This window comes from Gracilinanus agilis, chromosome 1 (genome assembly GCF_016433145.1).
Source record: "Gracilinanus agilis isolate LMUSP501 chromosome 1, AgileGrace, whole genome shotgun sequence".
NCBI classification, from domain to species: domain Eukaryota; kingdom Metazoa; phylum Chordata; class Mammalia; order Didelphimorphia; family Didelphidae; genus Gracilinanus; species Gracilinanus agilis.
Genome location: NC_058130.1, coordinates 723,472,833 through 723,492,870, shown reverse-complemented (window position 1 = coordinate 723,492,870; position 20,038 = coordinate 723,472,833). Strand labels below are relative to the sequence as shown.

The window sequence follows — 20,038 nt, the reverse complement described above, 5'->3', positions numbered from 1 at the left end:
AATCTGGTGTCTTTTCCTGTCCTCTGAATAAAGCAACCAGTGATAAATGTGGACAGGGAATCAAAGAATGCCACAGCTAGGAGGAACCATAAATCTAGCATCTTCATTTTATAGATGGGGACACTTGGGTCCTACATCACTTAACTATGGTCACATCTGTGAGTTAGCTACTCTGACTCTTATTTGCCAATGAAGTAAGGGCTGCACTCCCTACTCTAGTTTTTCCACTTGTAAAATAGAATGGTGATAACAAGTATTCGGAGCTTTAAATATATATGTAAATATATTTGTATATGTGCATGTTTATATGAACATATGCATACATTAATATGGTATTACAAATACAAAGTATCCCTGAATAATGTATTTGTATGCTTAGCACAGTGACTAGCACATGGTAGGCACTCTATAAATATTTGCTACATATTAATATTATTATTATTGAAAAATCTTAGTAAAGTTTTCTAAGAAATCTGTTTTCAATTCTGTGATCTCTTTTAGACCTTAGAAATCATCCAGTTCAGGGGTTCTTAACCTGGGGGCCCATGAATTTCTTTAAAATATATTATGATAACTATATTTCAATACAATTGGAATTTTTTGGTAATCCTATGTATTTTTATTTTATTCACTTAAAAACATTATGCCGAGAAAAGGATCCATAGGTGTCAGCAGATTCACTGCCCAAAAAGTCTACACAAAGAAGGTTAAGGACCCCTGGTCTAGGCCATCTCTTCATTTGACGGATGGGGAAACTGAGGACCACAGTGATTTACATATTTTAGTATTTAACAAATGCCTCTTAAATCGACAAGGCTCCTTCAGGATCACATAGGCAGAGCCAGAATTCCTTCTGAGAAATTATAACATAAAACTATGGGGAAGCCTTGGTTTGATACAAGCCTTTTAAGATTCTTATGAGTAAAGGCAGTATTTCTAGCGATAGGGAGGGGACTTTTGAGGAGAAGGGAAGGGGACATATTTAAAAGGGTATTTCATACCTTCCAGGTCATCGATGGTCTTTTCCAGTTTTGCAACGGTTCTTTCTGCAAACTCAGCTCGGGTCTCAGCCTAGGAAAAAGAAAGAAAACAAGCCTATTGCAACTAGGGCTGACACAAGAAGGAACAGCAAGTCATTGTCATGAGCAAACTGACCTCTTTAAGTTTGTCAGATAGAAGCTTGATTTCTTCTTCATATTTATCCTCCTTTTCAGAATACTGTAAAACAAGCAAACACATCACAACTTTAAAAGGGCGAGAGAAAGGGATATAGATTCCCTATTCCATGTGGAGTAAGGCTTTGAACCAAATTTAGAGAGAAACATAGAAGTAGAAGCAGGAGTGTGCCGGAGACAGCTCTAACCGGCTGCGATGGTTAAATTTTCCATGTGAACATTTATTTATATCTCAGAAATCAGGTCACTACAATTCAGAAGTTGACTTTTGTTCACTTTTGAGGCTTAAGAAAGTGTTAATAATGCAGATTCAAATTGAAAGTACATGCATTCGTTTCTTTTTTCTCCTCAGAGAACCCAGTTGTTAAACATTGACTAGCGGACCCTTGTATTACTCCATAAACATTGTTTGAGCTCAGCAGGAGGGCAGTAGAAGATCAGGGAATGAAGTCATCACTGAACTACAGACCTGGTGACTGTAGGCTAACAATAATAATACTAATTACTAGCACTTTATAGTGCTCTATGGTTTGCAGAGTACTTTATATCTATTATCATATTTGAGCCTTGCAGTGCCCCTGGCTAGAAGTGGAGACTCCAGAAGCTGTCTAGTCTAACTCATCTCTGAACACAAATCCCTTCTACATCCTATCTGAAAAAAGAGTCATCCAGGCTTTGTTTGAAGTTTCCCTGTGAGGTGAGCCTACCACCGCCTGAGGTAGCCCATTCTAGGTTTGGATATGTTGTAGATCATTAGGAAATTTTTCCTCCTATGGAGGCTAATTTTTTTTCCTTGCAATTTCGTCCTCTGGTACCCTTGGCCTTCTTGGGCAGGGTAGAATAAGTCTAATCCCTCCTCCATAGGACTGCCTGAAGATTTGAAGACCCCGAGTCGTCTCCAGGCTTAACACCCCTAGTTTGTTCAACTAAGTCTCCCATATGGTATGAACCCAAGGCCCTTTCCCATTCTCATGGCTCTCTTTTGGACACGCTCCAACTTACCACTGACCTTCCTAAAAGGAAGCTCCCGGAGCAGAACCCAGTGCCACAGAGGTGTGTGACAGAGTACTGTCACCCACTTTGCCCTAGAACAGACACCTCTATGAATGCAGCCCAAGGTCACTTCCCCTTTCTTGGCTGTCATGCAATAGTGTTAACTCAAAACGAACTTGGAGTCTGCTAATCCTCCCGATTTTTCATTTTTTCAGATGAATGGCTGCCTCGCTATGCTTCCTCTATAATGTACTTGTGAGGTTGACTTTCTGATTCCTTGTGAGCACTTTATATTTTCCCTCATAAAACTAATCTTTTTGGATTTGGCTCAGTGTCAAGATCTTTTACAATGCTGCTTCTGTCATCCAGTATGTTTGCTTGTGCTCTTGCTCTCTTTTTCTCTCTCTCTTCATGTCATCTAGTAAATTTAATAAGAGTACCATCTGTGTGTAAATGCCTTTCTCCCTAAACCTGTTCTCCTTCTTGATTTCACTCTTTCTCTCTGTGGCACTACCTTTCACCTCGGGCTCCCATGTTTTTAACCTTGGGATTATCTTCCCCTCTTATCTCTCCTTCACTTATATCCAATCAGTTACCAGGCTCTGCAGTTCTCAGAGTTCTCAAATCTGTTTCCTCCTCTCTGTTCCTCCAGCTAGCACCCTGGCACAGATTTTCACTATCATCTGCTTGCAGCCCTGCAAGAGCCTTTTAACGAGTCTTCCTGTCTCTACTTTCCCAATCTCCACTCCCACCCCCATCCAATCCATCCTTCAAATGCTTCCAGACTAATTTTTATGTATTGATCTCGTCACCTCACTCTTCTGCTCAGAATTCTCTACTTGTTCTCTATTGCCTATTGAGTACAGTCCAAACTCCTTTTCCAAGTCTTCCATAATCTGGGGCCAATTTACATCTTCAGGTAAATTCTTCATATTAACCTCCTCTAATAGGCAAGCTGGCTCATTTCCCTTCTCCTGAACATACTCTACATTTGCCCAGCTTCATGTCTTTGTTCACATTGTTCTTTAGGCCTGGAATAACTTTCTTCTTCTTTTTCTCCACCTCCTGAATCATGACCCATATTTTTTTTTAAACCTTTTCTTAGAATTGATATCAAGTATTGGTTCCAAGGCAGAAGTGACTTGCTCAGGGTTGCACAGCTAGGAAGTGTCTGAGACCAGATTTGAACCCAGTACAACTTTCATCTCTAGGTCTGGTCCTCTATCCATTGAGCCACCTCACTTCCCCTCATGATGCATACTTTAATGCCACCATCTACTTGAAGTCTTCATTGCTCTTCCATTCTATTCCCCATTGGCTAATACCTTTTCTCTTAGACCTCATTTAACACCTTTTGTGTCTACTGGACTCATTATGTATTATAGTTCTTTATGTTTTTTATCCTCTTACTAGGCTATAACTTCATGAGATCAGGAGCCAGGTTTCATTAAAACTTTGTGCCTTGCCTGAGCTCTGAACACTTAACATAGTGTTTAATTAAGCAGAGAAGAAATCTTTTTATTTTTATTTTTATCTTATTTTTAAAACCCATATCTCCAGTCTTGAAGTCAATACCTGTGTATTAGCTCCAAGGCAGAAGAGTGGTAAGGGCTAGGCAATGGGGGTTAAGTGACTTGCCCAGGGTCACACAGCTGGGAAGTGTCCGAGGTCAGATTTGAACCCGAGACCTCCCGTCTCTAGGCCTGCTCTCAATCCACTGAACCACTCGGCTACCCCTGAAATCTTTTTAGAAGGTAGAATTTCTCTATGAAATTGAGAAAGAACCTCGAGAGAAGTTCTCTGCAAGTTGTCCCTATGAAACTACCTGAGAGATTTGATCTAAAATACTCTTCTTAAAAGGCAGGATATTGGTAGAGTCTTAACTTTGCCACTATCTAGCTGTTTCCCCTTAAGAAAAACCCATAACCTCTCTGGGCTGCAATTTCCCCATCTGGTGAATGGGCATATTAACAACTGCCTTGCTCATAGGATTTTTGTGAAGATATGTGAAAGGGTTTTGCAGATTATAATATTATAGTGTTTTATATATATGTATACACACATACACATAAGTATATACACAGACATATACAGGGGAGTGCTAGCAAATGTGATCTAAAAAATATAAACAATACACATTTATGTTTAACCTACATAATGAACATTTTATCTACCACTTTCTTAAGTCCAGACAATCAATGAGACAATTAATCTAGTCCTGATTTATAATTGCTGTAATTGCTGTGTGGCATTAAGTGCTCACACTGAAAATTTAACCATAATCTTGTGAACTGGTAGAAGATAGAGCTTTAGCCAGCTCTGTATGTGTGTATATTTAAGTCAATAACAACAGTGATATATATCAAATATATGTACATACATATACGTATGCATGTGTGCACATGTACACACACACACACACACACACACACACACACGGCACTAACAACAATACAACATCCTATTTTAGGATGACCCTTTAATAACTGTTTTTGATATTGAAGTCACTGAATCTTCTCCTTTCCAAATCTGACTCCTGAAGTCCTTAGACTGCTTGAGTCCCAGAATAGTTACATTTATAGACAACTGGAATTTCAATGGACCTGTAGGATTCTGTGTTTTTGCTGTTCCACTTTGGTCTTAGAAAAAGGTGCTCACGGAATCCCTCAGTTTATTTCTCTCTCTATTTTAGTTAGCCTATTTGATGGCAATAGAAGGTGGTGTTACAGATCCAGACCACAGAAGTTCTAGGCTTTGAATACTCTCCTTTGTAAGAGGTGGAACGGGGGAGAAAAATCCCATTGGACCTGGAACCAGAGGCATGCTCAGTGCGAGGCACCATTTTCAAGGCCTTTGCCCACTTTTTGATACCAAATGGCCCCCCAACAAGGTTGAGCTACACAACAGGCCAACCAGCCAACCCCTGACCTTCTCTGATGCAGCCTCCAAGGACTTCAGGTTGTTGGTGACATTCTTCAGCTCCTCTTCCAGATCGCCACATTTCCTGCACAAAGAGAGAAGCAAATGAAGGGCCCAGAGAAACAGAAACAAATGAGATTGGTCCCAAGTTTCTAAAGGGAAAGAATTATCTTTTTTTTTGTCTTTTTATCCTAGCTTAATGCCTGGCACATAGTAAGCACTTCATAAATGCTTATTAAATGACTGATTGATTCAGGGTTCTTTTTCATCCAGGGAAATGTTCTTGTGGCCAGGGCCCTGACAGGCCAGCCAGCCACAAACTTAGCTGCTGGCTAGAGGATTTTCTTTCTTACTTACAAAAAAAAAAAAAAAGTTGAATTTCCTGAGACATATTTGTTACACACTTATCAAAATGGTATCATACCATGCAAAGGCGTGGCAGACCCAGGAGTATTTGCAGGGCTTCCCTCCCCCCTTTTAGGATTTTTGGGCTCTTGCCAGGGGTGGGGCTGTGAGGCTGCCCAGGCATTGTGAAATCAGGACTGATGAATCCCATCCAATAGCTGGGACTCCAGTGAGCAGCGAGAATGCAAAAGCAGAAGATTCTGGGGGACAATGGTTAGACACGTGTGTCAGGTAGTTTAGAGAAGGCAGAGAATTTTGGGATAAATGAATGAAACCAGATTTCTTCCATTCATTTAAGATTCTTCCCTAGGCTGACATTCTTATCTGAGGCAAGGGAAGGTTTGTTTTTTTAAGCCGGTTAGATCTGGATCAAGCTTCCTGCTTCCTTTAGGGACACCGAGAACAACAGGAGAAGGAATGGTGCCCGTAGAAAGCTGCCCTCCACAGACAGTTTCTCAGGGGGAAGGTAGAGCTGCTTGACTGGGGGGTAGAAGCGGTCTTCCTCAGAGAAATGAGACTCTCTCGGAAGCCATTCTGTATTCTCTTTGCCCTGTTTCTCAATCTCTTTTAGCAAAATCAGCACATGGGCTAAGTCTGCCAGGTTAATAAGCACAGATAGCCTTGTAGACTACAATTAACAACACCCCATCAGGATCCTGACCTTAATATTGCGCCATTTCCTAGCAGCGGTACAGGGTTCAGGAAGGGAATGGGGTGGAGTGAGAGAGGCTGGCTATGCCTGGAGTGACTTCTGATTACAACTGGATGAACATCAGGCATTCAAGCCATTAAGAAATGAGAAGCCCCCAGGACCCTGTTCTATGTCCTATCTGCTTGAGATGGAGGAAGACAGCTTGGGATGCTGAGAAGCAGCCACTCAGCCTTGGCCTTCATGCTTGCCCACATGCCAGGACTCCTTGGACTCTGGTACTCACAGTTCTGACACCTCAGCACGCTCTTCTGCTCGCTCCAGCTCACCCTCAAGGATGACCAACTTACGAGCTACCTGCAAAGACAGAACCAAGGGCTTGAGCTTCTCCTTCCATGTCACCCTCCCCAACATTTGCTCATTTTCCTAGATACATTTTCATCATTTCTTTAGGTTGTGAAGACAAGAGAGGTATGTTGTAGTTATTCTTAAAGCACAATTAAAAAAAATATATATATATATATAAAGAGAGCTCTATTTTGCAACTTAGAGAGTTGCCTGGTGCTCACAGAAGGTTAAGTCGCTTGCCCAGGTTTATAAAACTAGTATGTGTCAGAAGTAGGATTTGAACTCAGGTCTTCTTGCCTCTGAGGCTAGCTTTCTACCCACTATACAACACTGTCTCTCCAAGCATATACAATATTAATATCACTTGCAGCAGGATCACAGACTAGAGGTGGAAGGCCTTCAGAGGCCATCCAGTTCCTATCCCTCATTTTTTGAACGAGGAAACGGAGGCTTCAAGAGATTAAGTGACTTGCCCAAGGTCATAGAAGTAGTGTCAAAGGCAAGATTTGAACCCATGTCCTCTAACTCTAGAGCCGGTGCTCTTTCCACAGGGGAACCCGGCAAAAGCCTCTCTGATCCTCCATATTATACTCCCTAATAGGCCACAGGTTTAGAGGCAGCTAGGTAGCACAGTGGATGGAGTACTAGGCCTAGAATTGGGAAGATTTAGGTTCAGTTCTGGCCTCGGATACTTCCTAACTGTGTGACCCTTGTAAATCCCTAACCCTGACTGCCTAGCTCTTGCTGCTTTTCTGTCTTAGAAATAACACTAAGACAGAACGTAAGGGTTTAAAAAAAAAAAATGGAATCAACCAGTGGTCTGAACATCAGCTATCAAATGGTTACTTTGGTGGCTTCATTCCCCACCCCATCACTACCTGAGGCCCAAGTTGTCAGCCACTTTAACCTCTTCTGGAAATGGGCTTACATCCAAATAACTACCTCTGGACAAACAAATATGAAAACATAAGGGGCCGATCCAGCTCACCAAGGGCTTCCTTTAGGAAGGACCCTTAGGGTTCTATCAACAGTTCCATTTCCCCCACATCCTGTGACACCGGCCCCTAGGCCTTACCTCCTCATATTTGCGATCTGCCTCCTCTGCAATATGCTTGGCTTCCTTCAACTGCATCTCCTGAATTTCCATTTTCTCTTCATCCTTCATTGCCCGGTTCTCAATCACTTTCATTCCTCTGTAGAGAGCCAACAGAGATGCCTTTCTTTTTGTCCAGATCTTTTCCTTACATGATCATTTCAAATAATACTCCAGGACTAAAAATGCACTTATTCAGAACTCAGTTCTAGCAGGGCATAGTAGAAATAGCAGGGCCCTTAGAATGCATAGTATCTGAGCTGGGAGAATGTGAGATGGGAAGGCTCCTAGAACACAGAATGTCAAAACTGGGGGAGAACCCTTAGAGCACAGAATGTCAGAGCTGGGAGGGCCCTCTAAGATGGGAAGGCTGTCAGGACACAGAATATCAGAGGTAGGAAGGCTTTTAGGACATGAGATGTCAAAACTGGGGGAGAACCTTTAGAACACAAAATGTCAGAGCTCCGAGGGCCCTTAAGGCACAGAATATGAGAGGGGAGGGCCCTTAAGAATAGAGAAAGTCAGAGCTGGAAGGGTCCTTAGAACACAGAATGTCAGAGTTGGGAGGACCCTTAGAACAGAGAATGTCAGAGCTGGGAGAGAGCTTAGAACAGAGAATGTCAGAGCTGGGAGGGTCCTTAGAACAGAGAATGTCAGAGCTGGGAGGGAGCTTAGAACAGAGAATGTCAGAGCTGGGAGAGACCTTAGAACAGAAAATGTCAGAGCTGGGAGGGTGCTTAGAACAGAGAATGTCAGAGCTGGGAGGGTGCTTAGAACAGAGAATGTCAGAGCTGGGAGGGTCCTTAGAACAGAGAATGTCCGGAGAGAGCTTAGAATAGAGAATATCAGAGCTGGGAGAGTTCTTAAAACAGAATGTTTGAGTTGGAAAGGACCTTAGAATGTAAAACCTAAAATATCATAGCCATAAAGTACTTTAGAATGTAGAGTTGAGACAGAAGAACATAAGAGCTGGAAGAAAGCTAACAATATAGGATCATAGATTTGGCTTCTAGGGTCTCTACCAGCTGGCTCTAGTTCAATCTGTATTATAGATGAGGGAGATGAGAGGGCTGAGGCTCACAGGGAGTAAGGGACAGCCCGTAGCCATACAAATGAGTTAAATATCAGAGGCAGTATTTCAATGCAGGCTTTCCTTACTGTCAGAAGGGACCTTTGAGCCAGAAGTGGCCTTAGAAGCCATCAATTCCAACATCTATCATTTTAAAACAGGCTGAGGCCAGGTGATGAATTCATCTAGTCCCTCATTTTGTGAACAAGGAAACCAGGGTTCAGGGAGATTAAGTAACTTGCCCAAAGTCACAGAAGTAGTGTTAGGAGCAACATTTGAACTCAGGTCCTCTGATTCCAGAATCAATGTTCTTTCTATGGTACCATAGAGAGCAAAAGCTCCTGGGATCCTTCACTCCTCCTCCTCCAGGATAAGACCTTCCAAAATAACGTGAGGAGACAGAAGCCCAGAGGGGGAAGGGTCTAGTTTATGATCACATCGGAAGATAGTCATAGCACTGGTATTATATACAGCTTTACTTTCTTCTGACTACCATCGGGGGGCCCCTTTTTCTTCTACCATGTTGCTCTAGGGCCATATACAAAATGACATTTCAGCCACAGCCACAATTTACAATTTACAACACACAATTTACAAGCCACAGCCTTGAAAAAAATCAGGCCATGCTCTGTGCTAATAAAAATGGAAACTAAAAACGGAACAACATGCCTATATGGCACTATGCTTTTAAAGAACTACTTGTGCTCATTGCCATTAGCTACATTATTACTATAAATTTAATAGATGACATTTACCTAGCTCTTTTAAAGTTTTCAAATTGCTTCACATACATTTTTATTATATGAACTTCATAGTAACTCTATAAGGGAGGTCCAAGAGGTATTAATGTGTCCATTTTACTGATGAGGAGACTGAGGATGAAAGTTGTTAAATAATTTGCCTATGATTATTTGCTAGCAAGGAAAAGAGGTGGGGTTTGAATCGAGGTATCCAATGCACCCCACAAAATGCCACATTATTTCCCTGATATTAGGGCATCAAGAGGTTGATATGCCTTAGTTCACATTTTTGGTAGTTTAATGGATTCAAAACTCTCTGGAGGATGGGTGCTAGAGCAGTAGAAAAACTTTAGTATCTTCTATGGCACAAATTAAGCATGATTTCCATTTGTTGGAAGGAAACAAGCATTTATTAAGCACCTACTATATGCCAAGCATTGTGCCAAGTGCCTTACACTCATTTGATCCTCACAAAAACTCTGGGAAAGTACTTGTTATTATTATTATTCCCATTTTGCAGTTGAGGAAACTGAGGCTAATGAGTTAAATGACTTGGCTGGGGTCACATAGCTAGTATCTGAGGCTGAATTTGAACTAAGGTCTTATAGACTCCAGGCCTACCACTCTATCTACTGTGCAATCTAGCTTCTTCCTGCATTTTGGAAAATTATTCCCAGGTCAAGTTTTCCAAATATTATTATCCCTGTATTACAGGTGAGGAAACTGACACTTGTGGTAGCGTGGCCACAGGGCAAATAAGCAGGACAAGAACCCAGGTTTTCTGGATCCAAATCCAAGCCCAGTCCCCCTTCCATCATAGCATGGCACCTCTCAAGAATCTTATTACTATACTGTTATAATATTATGTAATATAATTAAATATTATATTAGATGGGAGCTATTTTCCCAATATCCTTCAAAAGTTACCCAGCCAGAATATTAGAAATCACCCATGCACAAAGTTTTAATATACAATGTAATATGACTTGGAGAGCAAATATTTTAAAAAGTTGATGTTGATGACCTAATCCATATATGATTTTGTAGCAGTTGGATGCCTGATAATAAGGATAATAATAATGATTTATGAAGCGCTTTGAGGTTTGCAAAAAAAAAAAAAAAAAAAAGGCACTGCATTTGTTATAGACAGAGCTTTAGATTAGGAATCAGGACATTTGGGATGGACTTTGAACCTTGCCACTAGCTGTGTGATCCTGGGCTTGTTGCAACTCCTTAGGACCTCAGTCCCCTCTTCTATAAAATAGGAATGGATGTCATTGGCATAGGTTACCCCTAAGGCCTCTTAGAGATTAAAAAAAGAAAAGAGTCTGCCTCTGTGATAAGAATTCAGTCCTTGAAGAACAATGACACGGTTGCCTGATTTCTCTTGGGATCCCATCTAGAGGGAGCACTTGAGGAGATCCAAGTTTTAATGCCAGATCGATCAGTATATTTTTGTCATGGCCGAGAAATCAGATGTAAATGCTTTTCAGTTTGTCAGGCAGACAAAAGCCCTAGGGATGAAAGCTCTTTGTTTCTGGATTTCAGACCTGAACCACCCTCAACAAGGGCTGATGTAGCAGAGCTGACACTGTCATTACATAAGGAACCCATTTAACATGACAAAGGTTTTTCCTTAAGTGAGTCACACAACACAGTCTAGGCTCAGCCCCTGGAGTCCCTGCCAACTGTACAGGGGAATTGTTGAGAGTTGTTGAATGGCGACTTCTGCCTAGTGTTTGAAGGAAACAGAAGCTACTTAGACTTTATCAAATGAGAAATTATTCATGGGAATTAATACGTGTCTTCTCCAATTGGCTGTCATAAATTGCCAAAGGACGTTTGATAACTATTTATGTAAGTTCTTTTTCTAAGTAAAAGAGGAATTAGTCTCATTTTGCTTGGCCTCACTGGACAGAAGTAGGACCAAAAGCATGGAATAGTGGAAAGAACATTGGACTTGGTATCAGAAGACCCAGGTTTGAGTCTGCTGTTTTTTAGGCATGTGAATGTAGTACAGACACATTATTTTGGGGGGGGAGGGCTTCAATTTTTTCATCTATAAAATGAGATAGGAGGATGGAACAGATGACAGAATAGGCAGAGGTCACAGCCCTGAATTTGAAGTTAAGAGGGCTAGGAATGGGTTCAAATCCTGCCGTTACCACTTACTTCCTTTATGACCTTGGGGGAGTGACTTACCTTCTTTGTAAAACGAGTGGGTTCAACCAAGTGATCTTTAAAATCTCTGAACTGTATCATTTTGTGATTATATGAACTTGCTGGAAAATTTTTGGTTAAGTGTAAGGAAATGCTTCCATTAATGAGATCTGCCTGATAATGGGGTGGATTGCCTCAGGATCTTGGGTCTAAAGTTAGAAGCGACTCCAGATGTCAGTGAAAAGAGAAGAGTCAGTTTCCTACCATGGGAGGTTGAGGGACTGCTGTGCCAGAAGGAATGGTCAGGTAAGGGATAAGGTTAGATGGTCTTTGAGATCCTATCCAACCTTAAGGTTCCATAATCTTAAGGAAGAGCTTCTAAACAATCAGTCTGCCTCAAAATGGAATAAGTTGCCTTATGAAATAGGAAGTTCCTGAGCAACAGAAATGTTTCCTCTTTGTTGGGGGATATGGTAGGGAAAATTTGTGATTTGGGGTAGGAAGTGGCCAAGATGGTCTGTGAAATACCTTCCGACTTCATTTCCATGGCTCTGATTTCATCTGCTCTAAATTACATGCCCCCGCCATGAATTGTAGTATGTATAAGATTGAGACCCTTAGGAATCCTAAGAGGAAAAGTAGGTGTTGGAGAACAGTGGAAAAGTAGAATTTTTTCAAGAGAATACTGGCTAAAATTTGCACTCATGGAGTGAGCTCAACAGCAACATGTCTTTCATTCACTTTCTGCTCCTCCTTCCCTTTGTGGGGAGCTCCACCCCCACCCTGGGCTTTCTTCTCTGTAACATGCAGAGAGATTCTTACCTCTCACTCTCATCAGCTGCCTTTTCCGCCTCCTCCAGTTTCTGCAGGGCTGTGGCCAGACGTTCTTGGGCCCGGTCCAACTCTTCCTCAACTAGTTGGATCCGTCGATTCAGAGCTGCCACATCTCCTTCGGCCTATAAAGTGAACACAGGCACTTGGGTTAAAAAAAAAAAAAATAAATCCAAATAAAAACCTACCACTGGACTGGGATCCAGTTTCAGCAGCTACCTCCAGGATACCCCATTGAGCAAGTCCATTCTTGTTCCAGCTGCCCAGACTCCTGGGGGCTAGGCATGAGCTCTGGAGGGAGACCACAGAAGTGCTCAGGAATAACACACAGTGGGAAAGAGTGGGGTCAGCTCCTCCCCCTCCCATATATAATGACAATAGCTCACAATGAGGTTGCATTTTAAAGCTTGCAAGGTCCTTTACATATATTATCTCATGATCCCAGAGCAAACAAACATTCCCTTCTGATGATGTTAGAGTGGAGAGTCACCAGGTGTGAGGGAATGGACAAGAATGCCTTGTGCTCTTCCAAAGACGAGCTGTGTCTTGGAGAATTCACAATGGACCTGCACGGAGTGAGGTTAAGATCTTCTGGAGGCTTCCCTGAAAATTGAAAGTCAGCAGTTGTCCCAGGGCCTGCTGCAAGATTCCTCGAGAGCACAGGCATTCCAGCACCAGGCTTTAGCCCAGATCAGATGGGATCTCTGCAGAGCCTTGGATGAGGGTGCCTACTTTGCAGGTCACACATTCTTTCTACTTATAGCCGAAGGAAACAAAGCTCCCCTTTTCCACACCTGATTCAAATTTGACTTCTATTCAATTATTCAATAGACATTTATTAAATATCCATATTAGAGATTTATACAAAGACCAGAACAAACCAGTCCTTTCCCTCAAGAAGCTCATTATATAGATAAGTAAACGCAAAGTAATTTTGGTGGAAAGGGGAGAGAACACTAATAACTTAGGGGTGGGAATTATGACAGTCTACAACTTGGCCAGAGATGATAAAATAGTTCCTAATCCTTTGCTTTCCCCCTCCCCATGGATTTGGATCAGCAAAGGTACAAGAACCAAAGAATAGTACAATGGAAAAGAACATGGTTTGGGAGTCAGAAGGCCTGGGATTGAATCCTGGCCCTGACACTTACTATTTCTGTGATCTTGAGCGAGTTGTTTTTCCTCCCTATGTCTATTTTCTCATCTGTAAAATTCAGGGGCTTAGGGTCCTGCTCAGCTCTTATAAACCTTGATCGGGTGGGTGCTTGTTTGTTAGTGTGGATGCCTGCTCCATGGATGGGGTCTGCAGCCCCACTCCAGACTTTTTGAATTGCCTGGTGGCTAGTCTTCTGTTTTTAAGCCAGTGAAGCCAGTTTTGGTCCCCAAAGGACAAATTGTTGCTGGGCCTGTACTCAGAGCTTGTCAAGAGTCAGCAGATTTTGCCCTTACCTAGCATAGGCATTGAGAAGCCGGGGCCATCTCTATGCAAAGATTCCTCAAAACTGAGAAGGCCTTTTGGGCTTTTTAAAAGAATGTCCCCCTCTAGCATCACATTTAACCTCCAAAATGATTCTGAGATGTAGAGAGCATAATACTATCTTTTATTTCTATGACACTCTAAGGTGTAGAAAGTGATTTCCTCCCAGAAAAGGTGTATGGGAGGTCATAGTGCAAATTGTTGTCCACCCTGTTTTAAAGAAGAGGAAATTGAGCTTGGAAAGACGAAGTGACATTCATTGAGTCACACAGGCTGTAACTGGCAGAGCCAGAATCTGAACTCTAGCCAGGCTAGATTCCTAGTCTAGTGATCTGCCCACTATACTCTGTTGCTAGGGTCCTTTGCACAGAGAGTGCTTGACCTGAAAGGGACCTTGAAATTCTCCAAGTTGGGAGACAGTTTGGAAGAGAGTATTAGAATCAGAAATCTGAACTTCTGGCCAGGTAGGGCAAGTTTTAGCCTTCTCATTTTAACAACAGGGAAACTGAGGCACAGAGTCCAAACTCGGCTTACACAGAGCCATGCAGCTTGTTAGCGCAGACTTTAACTAGTCAGTAATATAGGCTTAGCCCCAGTCCCTTGATAAAAGCCATCCTCTTGGCACTGAAATGACCACTGAGCTCCTGAAGACATTGCCATTGGACTGAAATGTCTCTAAGGACTACCAAGCTGTATGGGCTTCCAATACAGGCTACATTGAAAGACTGGACCAGCCCAGCTAACTGGCAAGGTTCATCATCAGAAGGCAATAAATTTTTTTTTGGTCCCAGAAACTCATGGAAATCATCACCTACCAACAGAGCCAGGTTGATAATCTTGACTTCTCATCCACTGGACTTTCTGGGGACTAGAGTCCTAGGGATGGATTGAGGTCAGCAGGGATTACCTTAGATGGCCATTTACTGACAGTGAATTAAGGGCCTTATATGCATGAAATCATTTGATCCTTACAACAACTCTATAGGGTAGGTGCTAGAGGTACTCCTATTTTGTAGATGAGGAAACTGAGGCTGAGAAAAATTAAGTGAATTGTCTAAGGCCAAAGAGCTAATAAAGGCAGGACCTTCCCAATTTGAAGTCTAGCCTTCAGCCATTCTGTCATGGTGCCTTATATAAAAGGAAAGATGGATATTACACTGTATGTCTGAATAAGGGTAGAGTGTGGAAATTCAGGGAAAGAAACTATTACACACACATACAGAGAGAGTGAGAGAGAGAGAGAAAGAAGAAGCATTTCTTAACCATGGAGCTTGAGTGCCCCAAAGAAGGAAAACTCTAATCACTGAGAAACAGACAAAGCAGGTGATGACTCTCTTGTCAAACACAACTGAGAAAGAGCAGTGAGAAAGATGATTTGACAATTTTTCTGATTTCCAATTTTTATAAATTAATGATCTGAGGAAAGACTTCAGTAAAACCACCAAGCAGCTATTTTAAGGAATTGCTTCTGCCCTGTCAACTGGCACATATATTTTGGGGGACCAGTCAGGAGCATCAAACATCTTCCTCGGGGTAGCTGGCGCAGGTTTCCCATTTCCCTCTTTCTTTTTTAGAAATAATAAAAGCTGTAAAAAGCAAATTCTTGCTAAGAAAGGAAATTCTATAGCTGAAGATTTTTCAACAGACCAGCAATGGATTCTTACTCAAAGATGTGGAAAAAAAAAATACCCCCCCCCAACCACTTTTTAGTCATTCACTGCTAGTAAGTTCTTCGACTCCACCTCTTCCTGCAATCAAAGCCTTCCACATTCTACAGAGGATTTTCCTTATATGGTAAAAGAGGCTCACTAAATCCAAGTGGTAAAGTAACAGGAAGATGTCGGCTAATCACACAAAAATCTAAATGAAACCAGCTGTCTGGATGCAGTGTCTGCAGAATGTTTGACTCTCTACTTTCCTAGTGGATGCCAGGGTGGATTTTTTTTTTTCCTGCCTGGGGTTCAGCTACATTTTCCCAGAAACCTTCAGGCTTTATCTCCTCCCCACTGTGGGTTGCTTTTGCACGAAGTTTTCAAAAGTCATCAACTTTCCAAAAATATCTTTCCTTCCAACTGAACCTTCCTTCCATCCCTGTCTCTTGGCTTTCAGGAGAAGGCCATTTTCGGCAAAAGCCATCCCTCCACAGCCGAAGGAATGACTTGCTATGAGATCACATAGGAAACGGGACTCAGAAGGTTTAAGATGGTTGAATGTGGGGAAAGTCCAACTCTGCTACTGTTTCAGACTAAAAACATGCTTCGAAGTGTCCCTGGGGCAGCATAAAGAGGGGTGCCTAATAGTTAAATACTTTAACCATGTCCAAAATGAAAATACTGAAATAGATTCATAATAATTCTCACCAAAAAAGCATTTTTGTATGATTATCTCTGTTTTACAGATGACAGGACCTGGAGGAGGATTCATGGGACAAAGACTTACATAGGAAGAAAAGGCATTGAATGGAACATAGCTCTAGAGGTCATCTTGTTCCACTCCTCTTCTCTATTTTACAGATGGAAGATACCAAGGCCTAAAAAGGTTCAGTAACTTGGCCAAGGTTACACAGGTATTAAGTATCAGATTTAGGATCTGAACCCAGGTCCTAAGACTCCAAGTTCAGCTTTCCACTGTACCATGTTGTCTCTCCTGGATTTTGGTCTACAACCCATGATAAGATGATCACATTTAAGTATTTATACCAGTACTTGTAAAAATGATGAATCTGAGGTGAAAAGGAATGAAAGAACTTTATTGCCTTCGAGTATATGGCTAGAAAACATAGATCCTGGGTCTGAATCATAGGCCTCTTCCTTCTAGCCCTGTGTTTGTGCTCTCACCAATCTAGAAAAGATGTTCAAAATTTCCCCTTTAGTTTTCCTAGGGCCTGCTAAGAGTTAATAATGCAATTAACACCTTCCCTGGCAGCTCAGCTCCCAGTGACATCTGTACTCTGGCTCCCACCTGCTTAAGTCTCAGCTTACATTACTTCTCCTTTCCACTCACTCCAGTCCCATATGTGGATGCCTGGAATTGATTCTCTGTCTTATTTCTACTCTTTGAAACCTTTCTGTACCTTCAAGACCCAGCATATGTGTTCCCTCTTCCACGAAGCCTTCTCTGGTTACTGCTGCTAGAAGGGATTTCCTCCCTCCTTGCATCTTCTAGGTTGCATTTGGATTCCCTCCTGTCACTTAATCACCAAGAGTTTCTAACGTGCCTTTTATGGGCTAGACACTGTGCTAAATTCTTGTGGGCTTTGCCATTTCTAATTTGTATTACAGTTATCTATGTCAGTATCAAATACCTTGTTAGATCATTAGCTCCTGAGAACATAGACAATTCTCTTTTCATCTTTGGAGCCCATTTGTGCCATCTTGAACACTGTACTATACTTAAAGAATGTTTGTTCAGTGGAATTCCCCAAATACCATGGTTTTCAAAGGCTTAACTTGAAAAATAAGATTAGGAGAAACTTTACTTCCTAGGATTTCCAGATGTTCTCATTATTCCTTTACATTGAATTCCTTTGAAAAAGATGGCACAAGAAGTAAGAATCAGAATGTCAAGATTGAAAGGGAACTTATGTATCAAAAAAGGTCAGGGATGAAAGCAGCCTTAGAATCAGACAATCATAGATTTAGAATGAGAATGGACTTCAGAGGCCATCTCTGTTATTGTTTAGTCATTAACAGTGTCTGACTCTTTGTGATCCCTTTTTGTCCTTGGCAAAGCTACTGGAGTATTTTGCTATTTCCTTTTCCAGCTCATTTTACAGAAGAGGAAACCGAGGCATATGGGGTTAACTGCCTTGCCCAGGATCACATAGCTAGGAAGTATCCAAGGCTGCATTTGAACTCAGATCTTTCTGACTCCAGGCCTAGCACTCTATCCACTGCTTCACCTAGCTACCCAAGGCCATTTCTACAAACTCCTTATTTTGTAAGTGAAGATATTCAGGTCTATAGTAGCTAAATGACTTTCCCAAGGCCACAAATGATTAAAAACACAACAGAAATAAACTCAAACCCTGATAATCAGAATTCAAATTCTCTTGAACAATTTGGTGGAAAGAGCATTACATATAATTTGATGGGAATATTAATGTTGGAAAGGACTTTGGAGATCATCTAGTCCAAGACATCCTGTCCTTTTACAGAGAAGGAAATGGAAACAAAGAAAACTGACTTGCAAGAAGAATTAGTCTATTAATGGCAAAGCCAGGACTAGAATCCAAGACTCAGAGTCCTAATTTGCCAAAACCTGAGGTGCAGAAATCTCCTGTAGTAATTCTATTCTGATAGGTTAGGCAACTACTTAGAAGGGAACTTCTGCTCAGAGACTGTTCTGGAGCTTGTTTGTAGATAGAATGAACCAGAAGGCTGCAGAGAACAAAGGGGCCAGGGGAAGGGCTGGTGGGTCAGGAAAGGAGCCCCCAAGAGAGATCAAGGGGAATGGCTAGAAATAGGAGCAAAGAAAAACATCACCACTGCCCAGAGGACAGTGAAAAAATAATCTGAGTGAACACGGTGGAAAGAGCCCTGGATTTGGAATCCATGGGCCTGGAGAAGAAGCTTGGCTTTGTCATTACTACCTATGTGAAGCCCTGAGCAAGTCACTTAACCTGATCTGTAACCAGATCATTTTCCTGATCTGTAAAACAAGGGGGTTGGACTAGATGGCCTCTAAGCTCTGATTACTTTCTACCTGTGTGGCCTTGGGAAAGTCATTTAACTTCCCTAGACCTGTGTCCTCATCTGCCCAAGATTTGCATGTGATCTTTCAGTCCTTTCAGCTTGACTTCTATGCTGCCTGTGTGCAAAGCTTGAAAGTACAAAGCCCGTAACTGTAATCTGTGGTTATGTCTGAAATGAGGGGACATGCTGGAACTACTGGATTTTCCCATATCCATCGGATGAGTTGATGCTTCCCCTCCCCATAATCCACATCTGAAACCAACCAGGTGAAGCTAGGTGAGTGTCTCATCTGTGGAGGGGAGATCAGTGCTTTGGGGGCACACCCAGGCCAGTTCTGAGTCAGAGGGAAGAATGACAACCCCTGAGTCAACTGCCCTGCATCCGGTGGTGACACCTGGTTTTATCTCAGGTGGTGGCTCACCTCCTGTGTGTGTAGGGAGTGGAGTGGTGGTGGGGAGGAAGGAGGGCCCAAAGTTGGATAAGAGGTTTTTCCCCAGGCAGGTAGAAGTCAAAGGGAGACAGAACGCTACCTGTGGCTTCTTCCCTTAGATCCCAGGACTAATTCATGTCTCACAAGTTTCTCATGATCCCCCTGAGAGGCAGCACTCCCATTTGCAGAAGAGCCAAGTATAAAAAGTTGAAGCAACTTGCCCATGGTCAGGAAGCAAGAAAATGTCAGAGCTGGGACTCCAACCCAAGGCTCCTCACTCCCGAATTTGGAACTATTCCTGGTCCAGCCTGATCCAGTGGCCCTACCAGGTGCCTAGAGAAGACTCCTGGTCAAGCCCTACTTCTCTTTGTCCATCCCCTCCTGCCTTGGCCCTATTTCCTCTCCTTGTAGGCAGTCAGCTTTTAGGCTAGTTTCCAGTGAGAATTAAGAGCGTCCATCTCAACTTTCCTCCCTACTCCCCAAATCTTATTGGAATTATTAGTTCTGCACATCTCCCAGCTCAGGGATGCTGTGAACATGGGTGGATGGGGAAGTAAATGAGAAGAATGTGCTCAGGGGGTCACTCGAAAGAGTGACCTTACGAATCAGTGGTTAAAACTGCTGTTGGATGATGAGGTGACCGGCTTTGGGTCCTGGTCAGAGGCAGAAGGAAGGCCAAAGAGAGACGGAAACAGAGCTGGAGAAGGAGCCAGGCAGACGGCAGACGGGGCTCCTGGGATACAGTCCTGGAGGGCAGGCGGAATCCCTCCCGGCAGGAACCACCTCCAGCCTTCAGAGGGAGCGGGAGAAGAGAGGAGAGGAGAGGAGAGAGAGAAAGAGAGAGGGGGAGAGAGCGGGAGGAGAGAGCGGGAACGGGAAGGGCGGGGAGAAGGGGGGGAGGCAATAGGGATAAGGGGAGTGAAAGGAAAGAGAGGGAGACAGGAAGAGGGAGGGAGAGTTAGAGAGGGGAAGAGAGGAGGAAGAGGGGGAGGGAAACTGGGAATAGACAGGAAAATGGAAAGAGGAAGGAAAAAAGAGAGATAGATGGAGAAAAA

At 42.6% G+C, this 20,038-nt stretch overlaps 1 protein-coding gene across 5 annotated transcripts in view; it reads right to left on the bottom strand.

Annotated features, from left to right (window-relative positions):
• TPM4 (tropomyosin 4) overlaps positions 1-20,038 on the bottom strand; it is a 44,244-nt gene that overhangs the window by 8,349 nt on the left and 15,857 nt on the right. For 4 of the 5 annotated variants that reach the window (XM_044671549.1, XM_044671550.1, XM_044671552.1 and 1 more), the window contains 6 exons: positions 12,374-12,507; positions 7,565-7,682; positions 6,428-6,498; positions 5,097-5,172; positions 1,156-1,218; positions 1,002-1,071 (listed from right to left, as the gene is read on the bottom strand). In XM_044671549.1, the coding sequence (XP_044527484.1) occupies positions 1,002-1,071; positions 1,156-1,218; positions 5,097-5,172; positions 6,428-6,498; positions 7,565-7,682; positions 12,374-12,507 (532 nt within the window). The remainder of the gene's footprint in view (positions 1-1,001; positions 1,072-1,155; positions 1,219-5,096; positions 5,173-6,427; positions 6,499-7,564; positions 7,683-12,373; positions 12,508-20,038) is intronic. The other variant, XM_044671553.1, reaches the window with a different exon arrangement.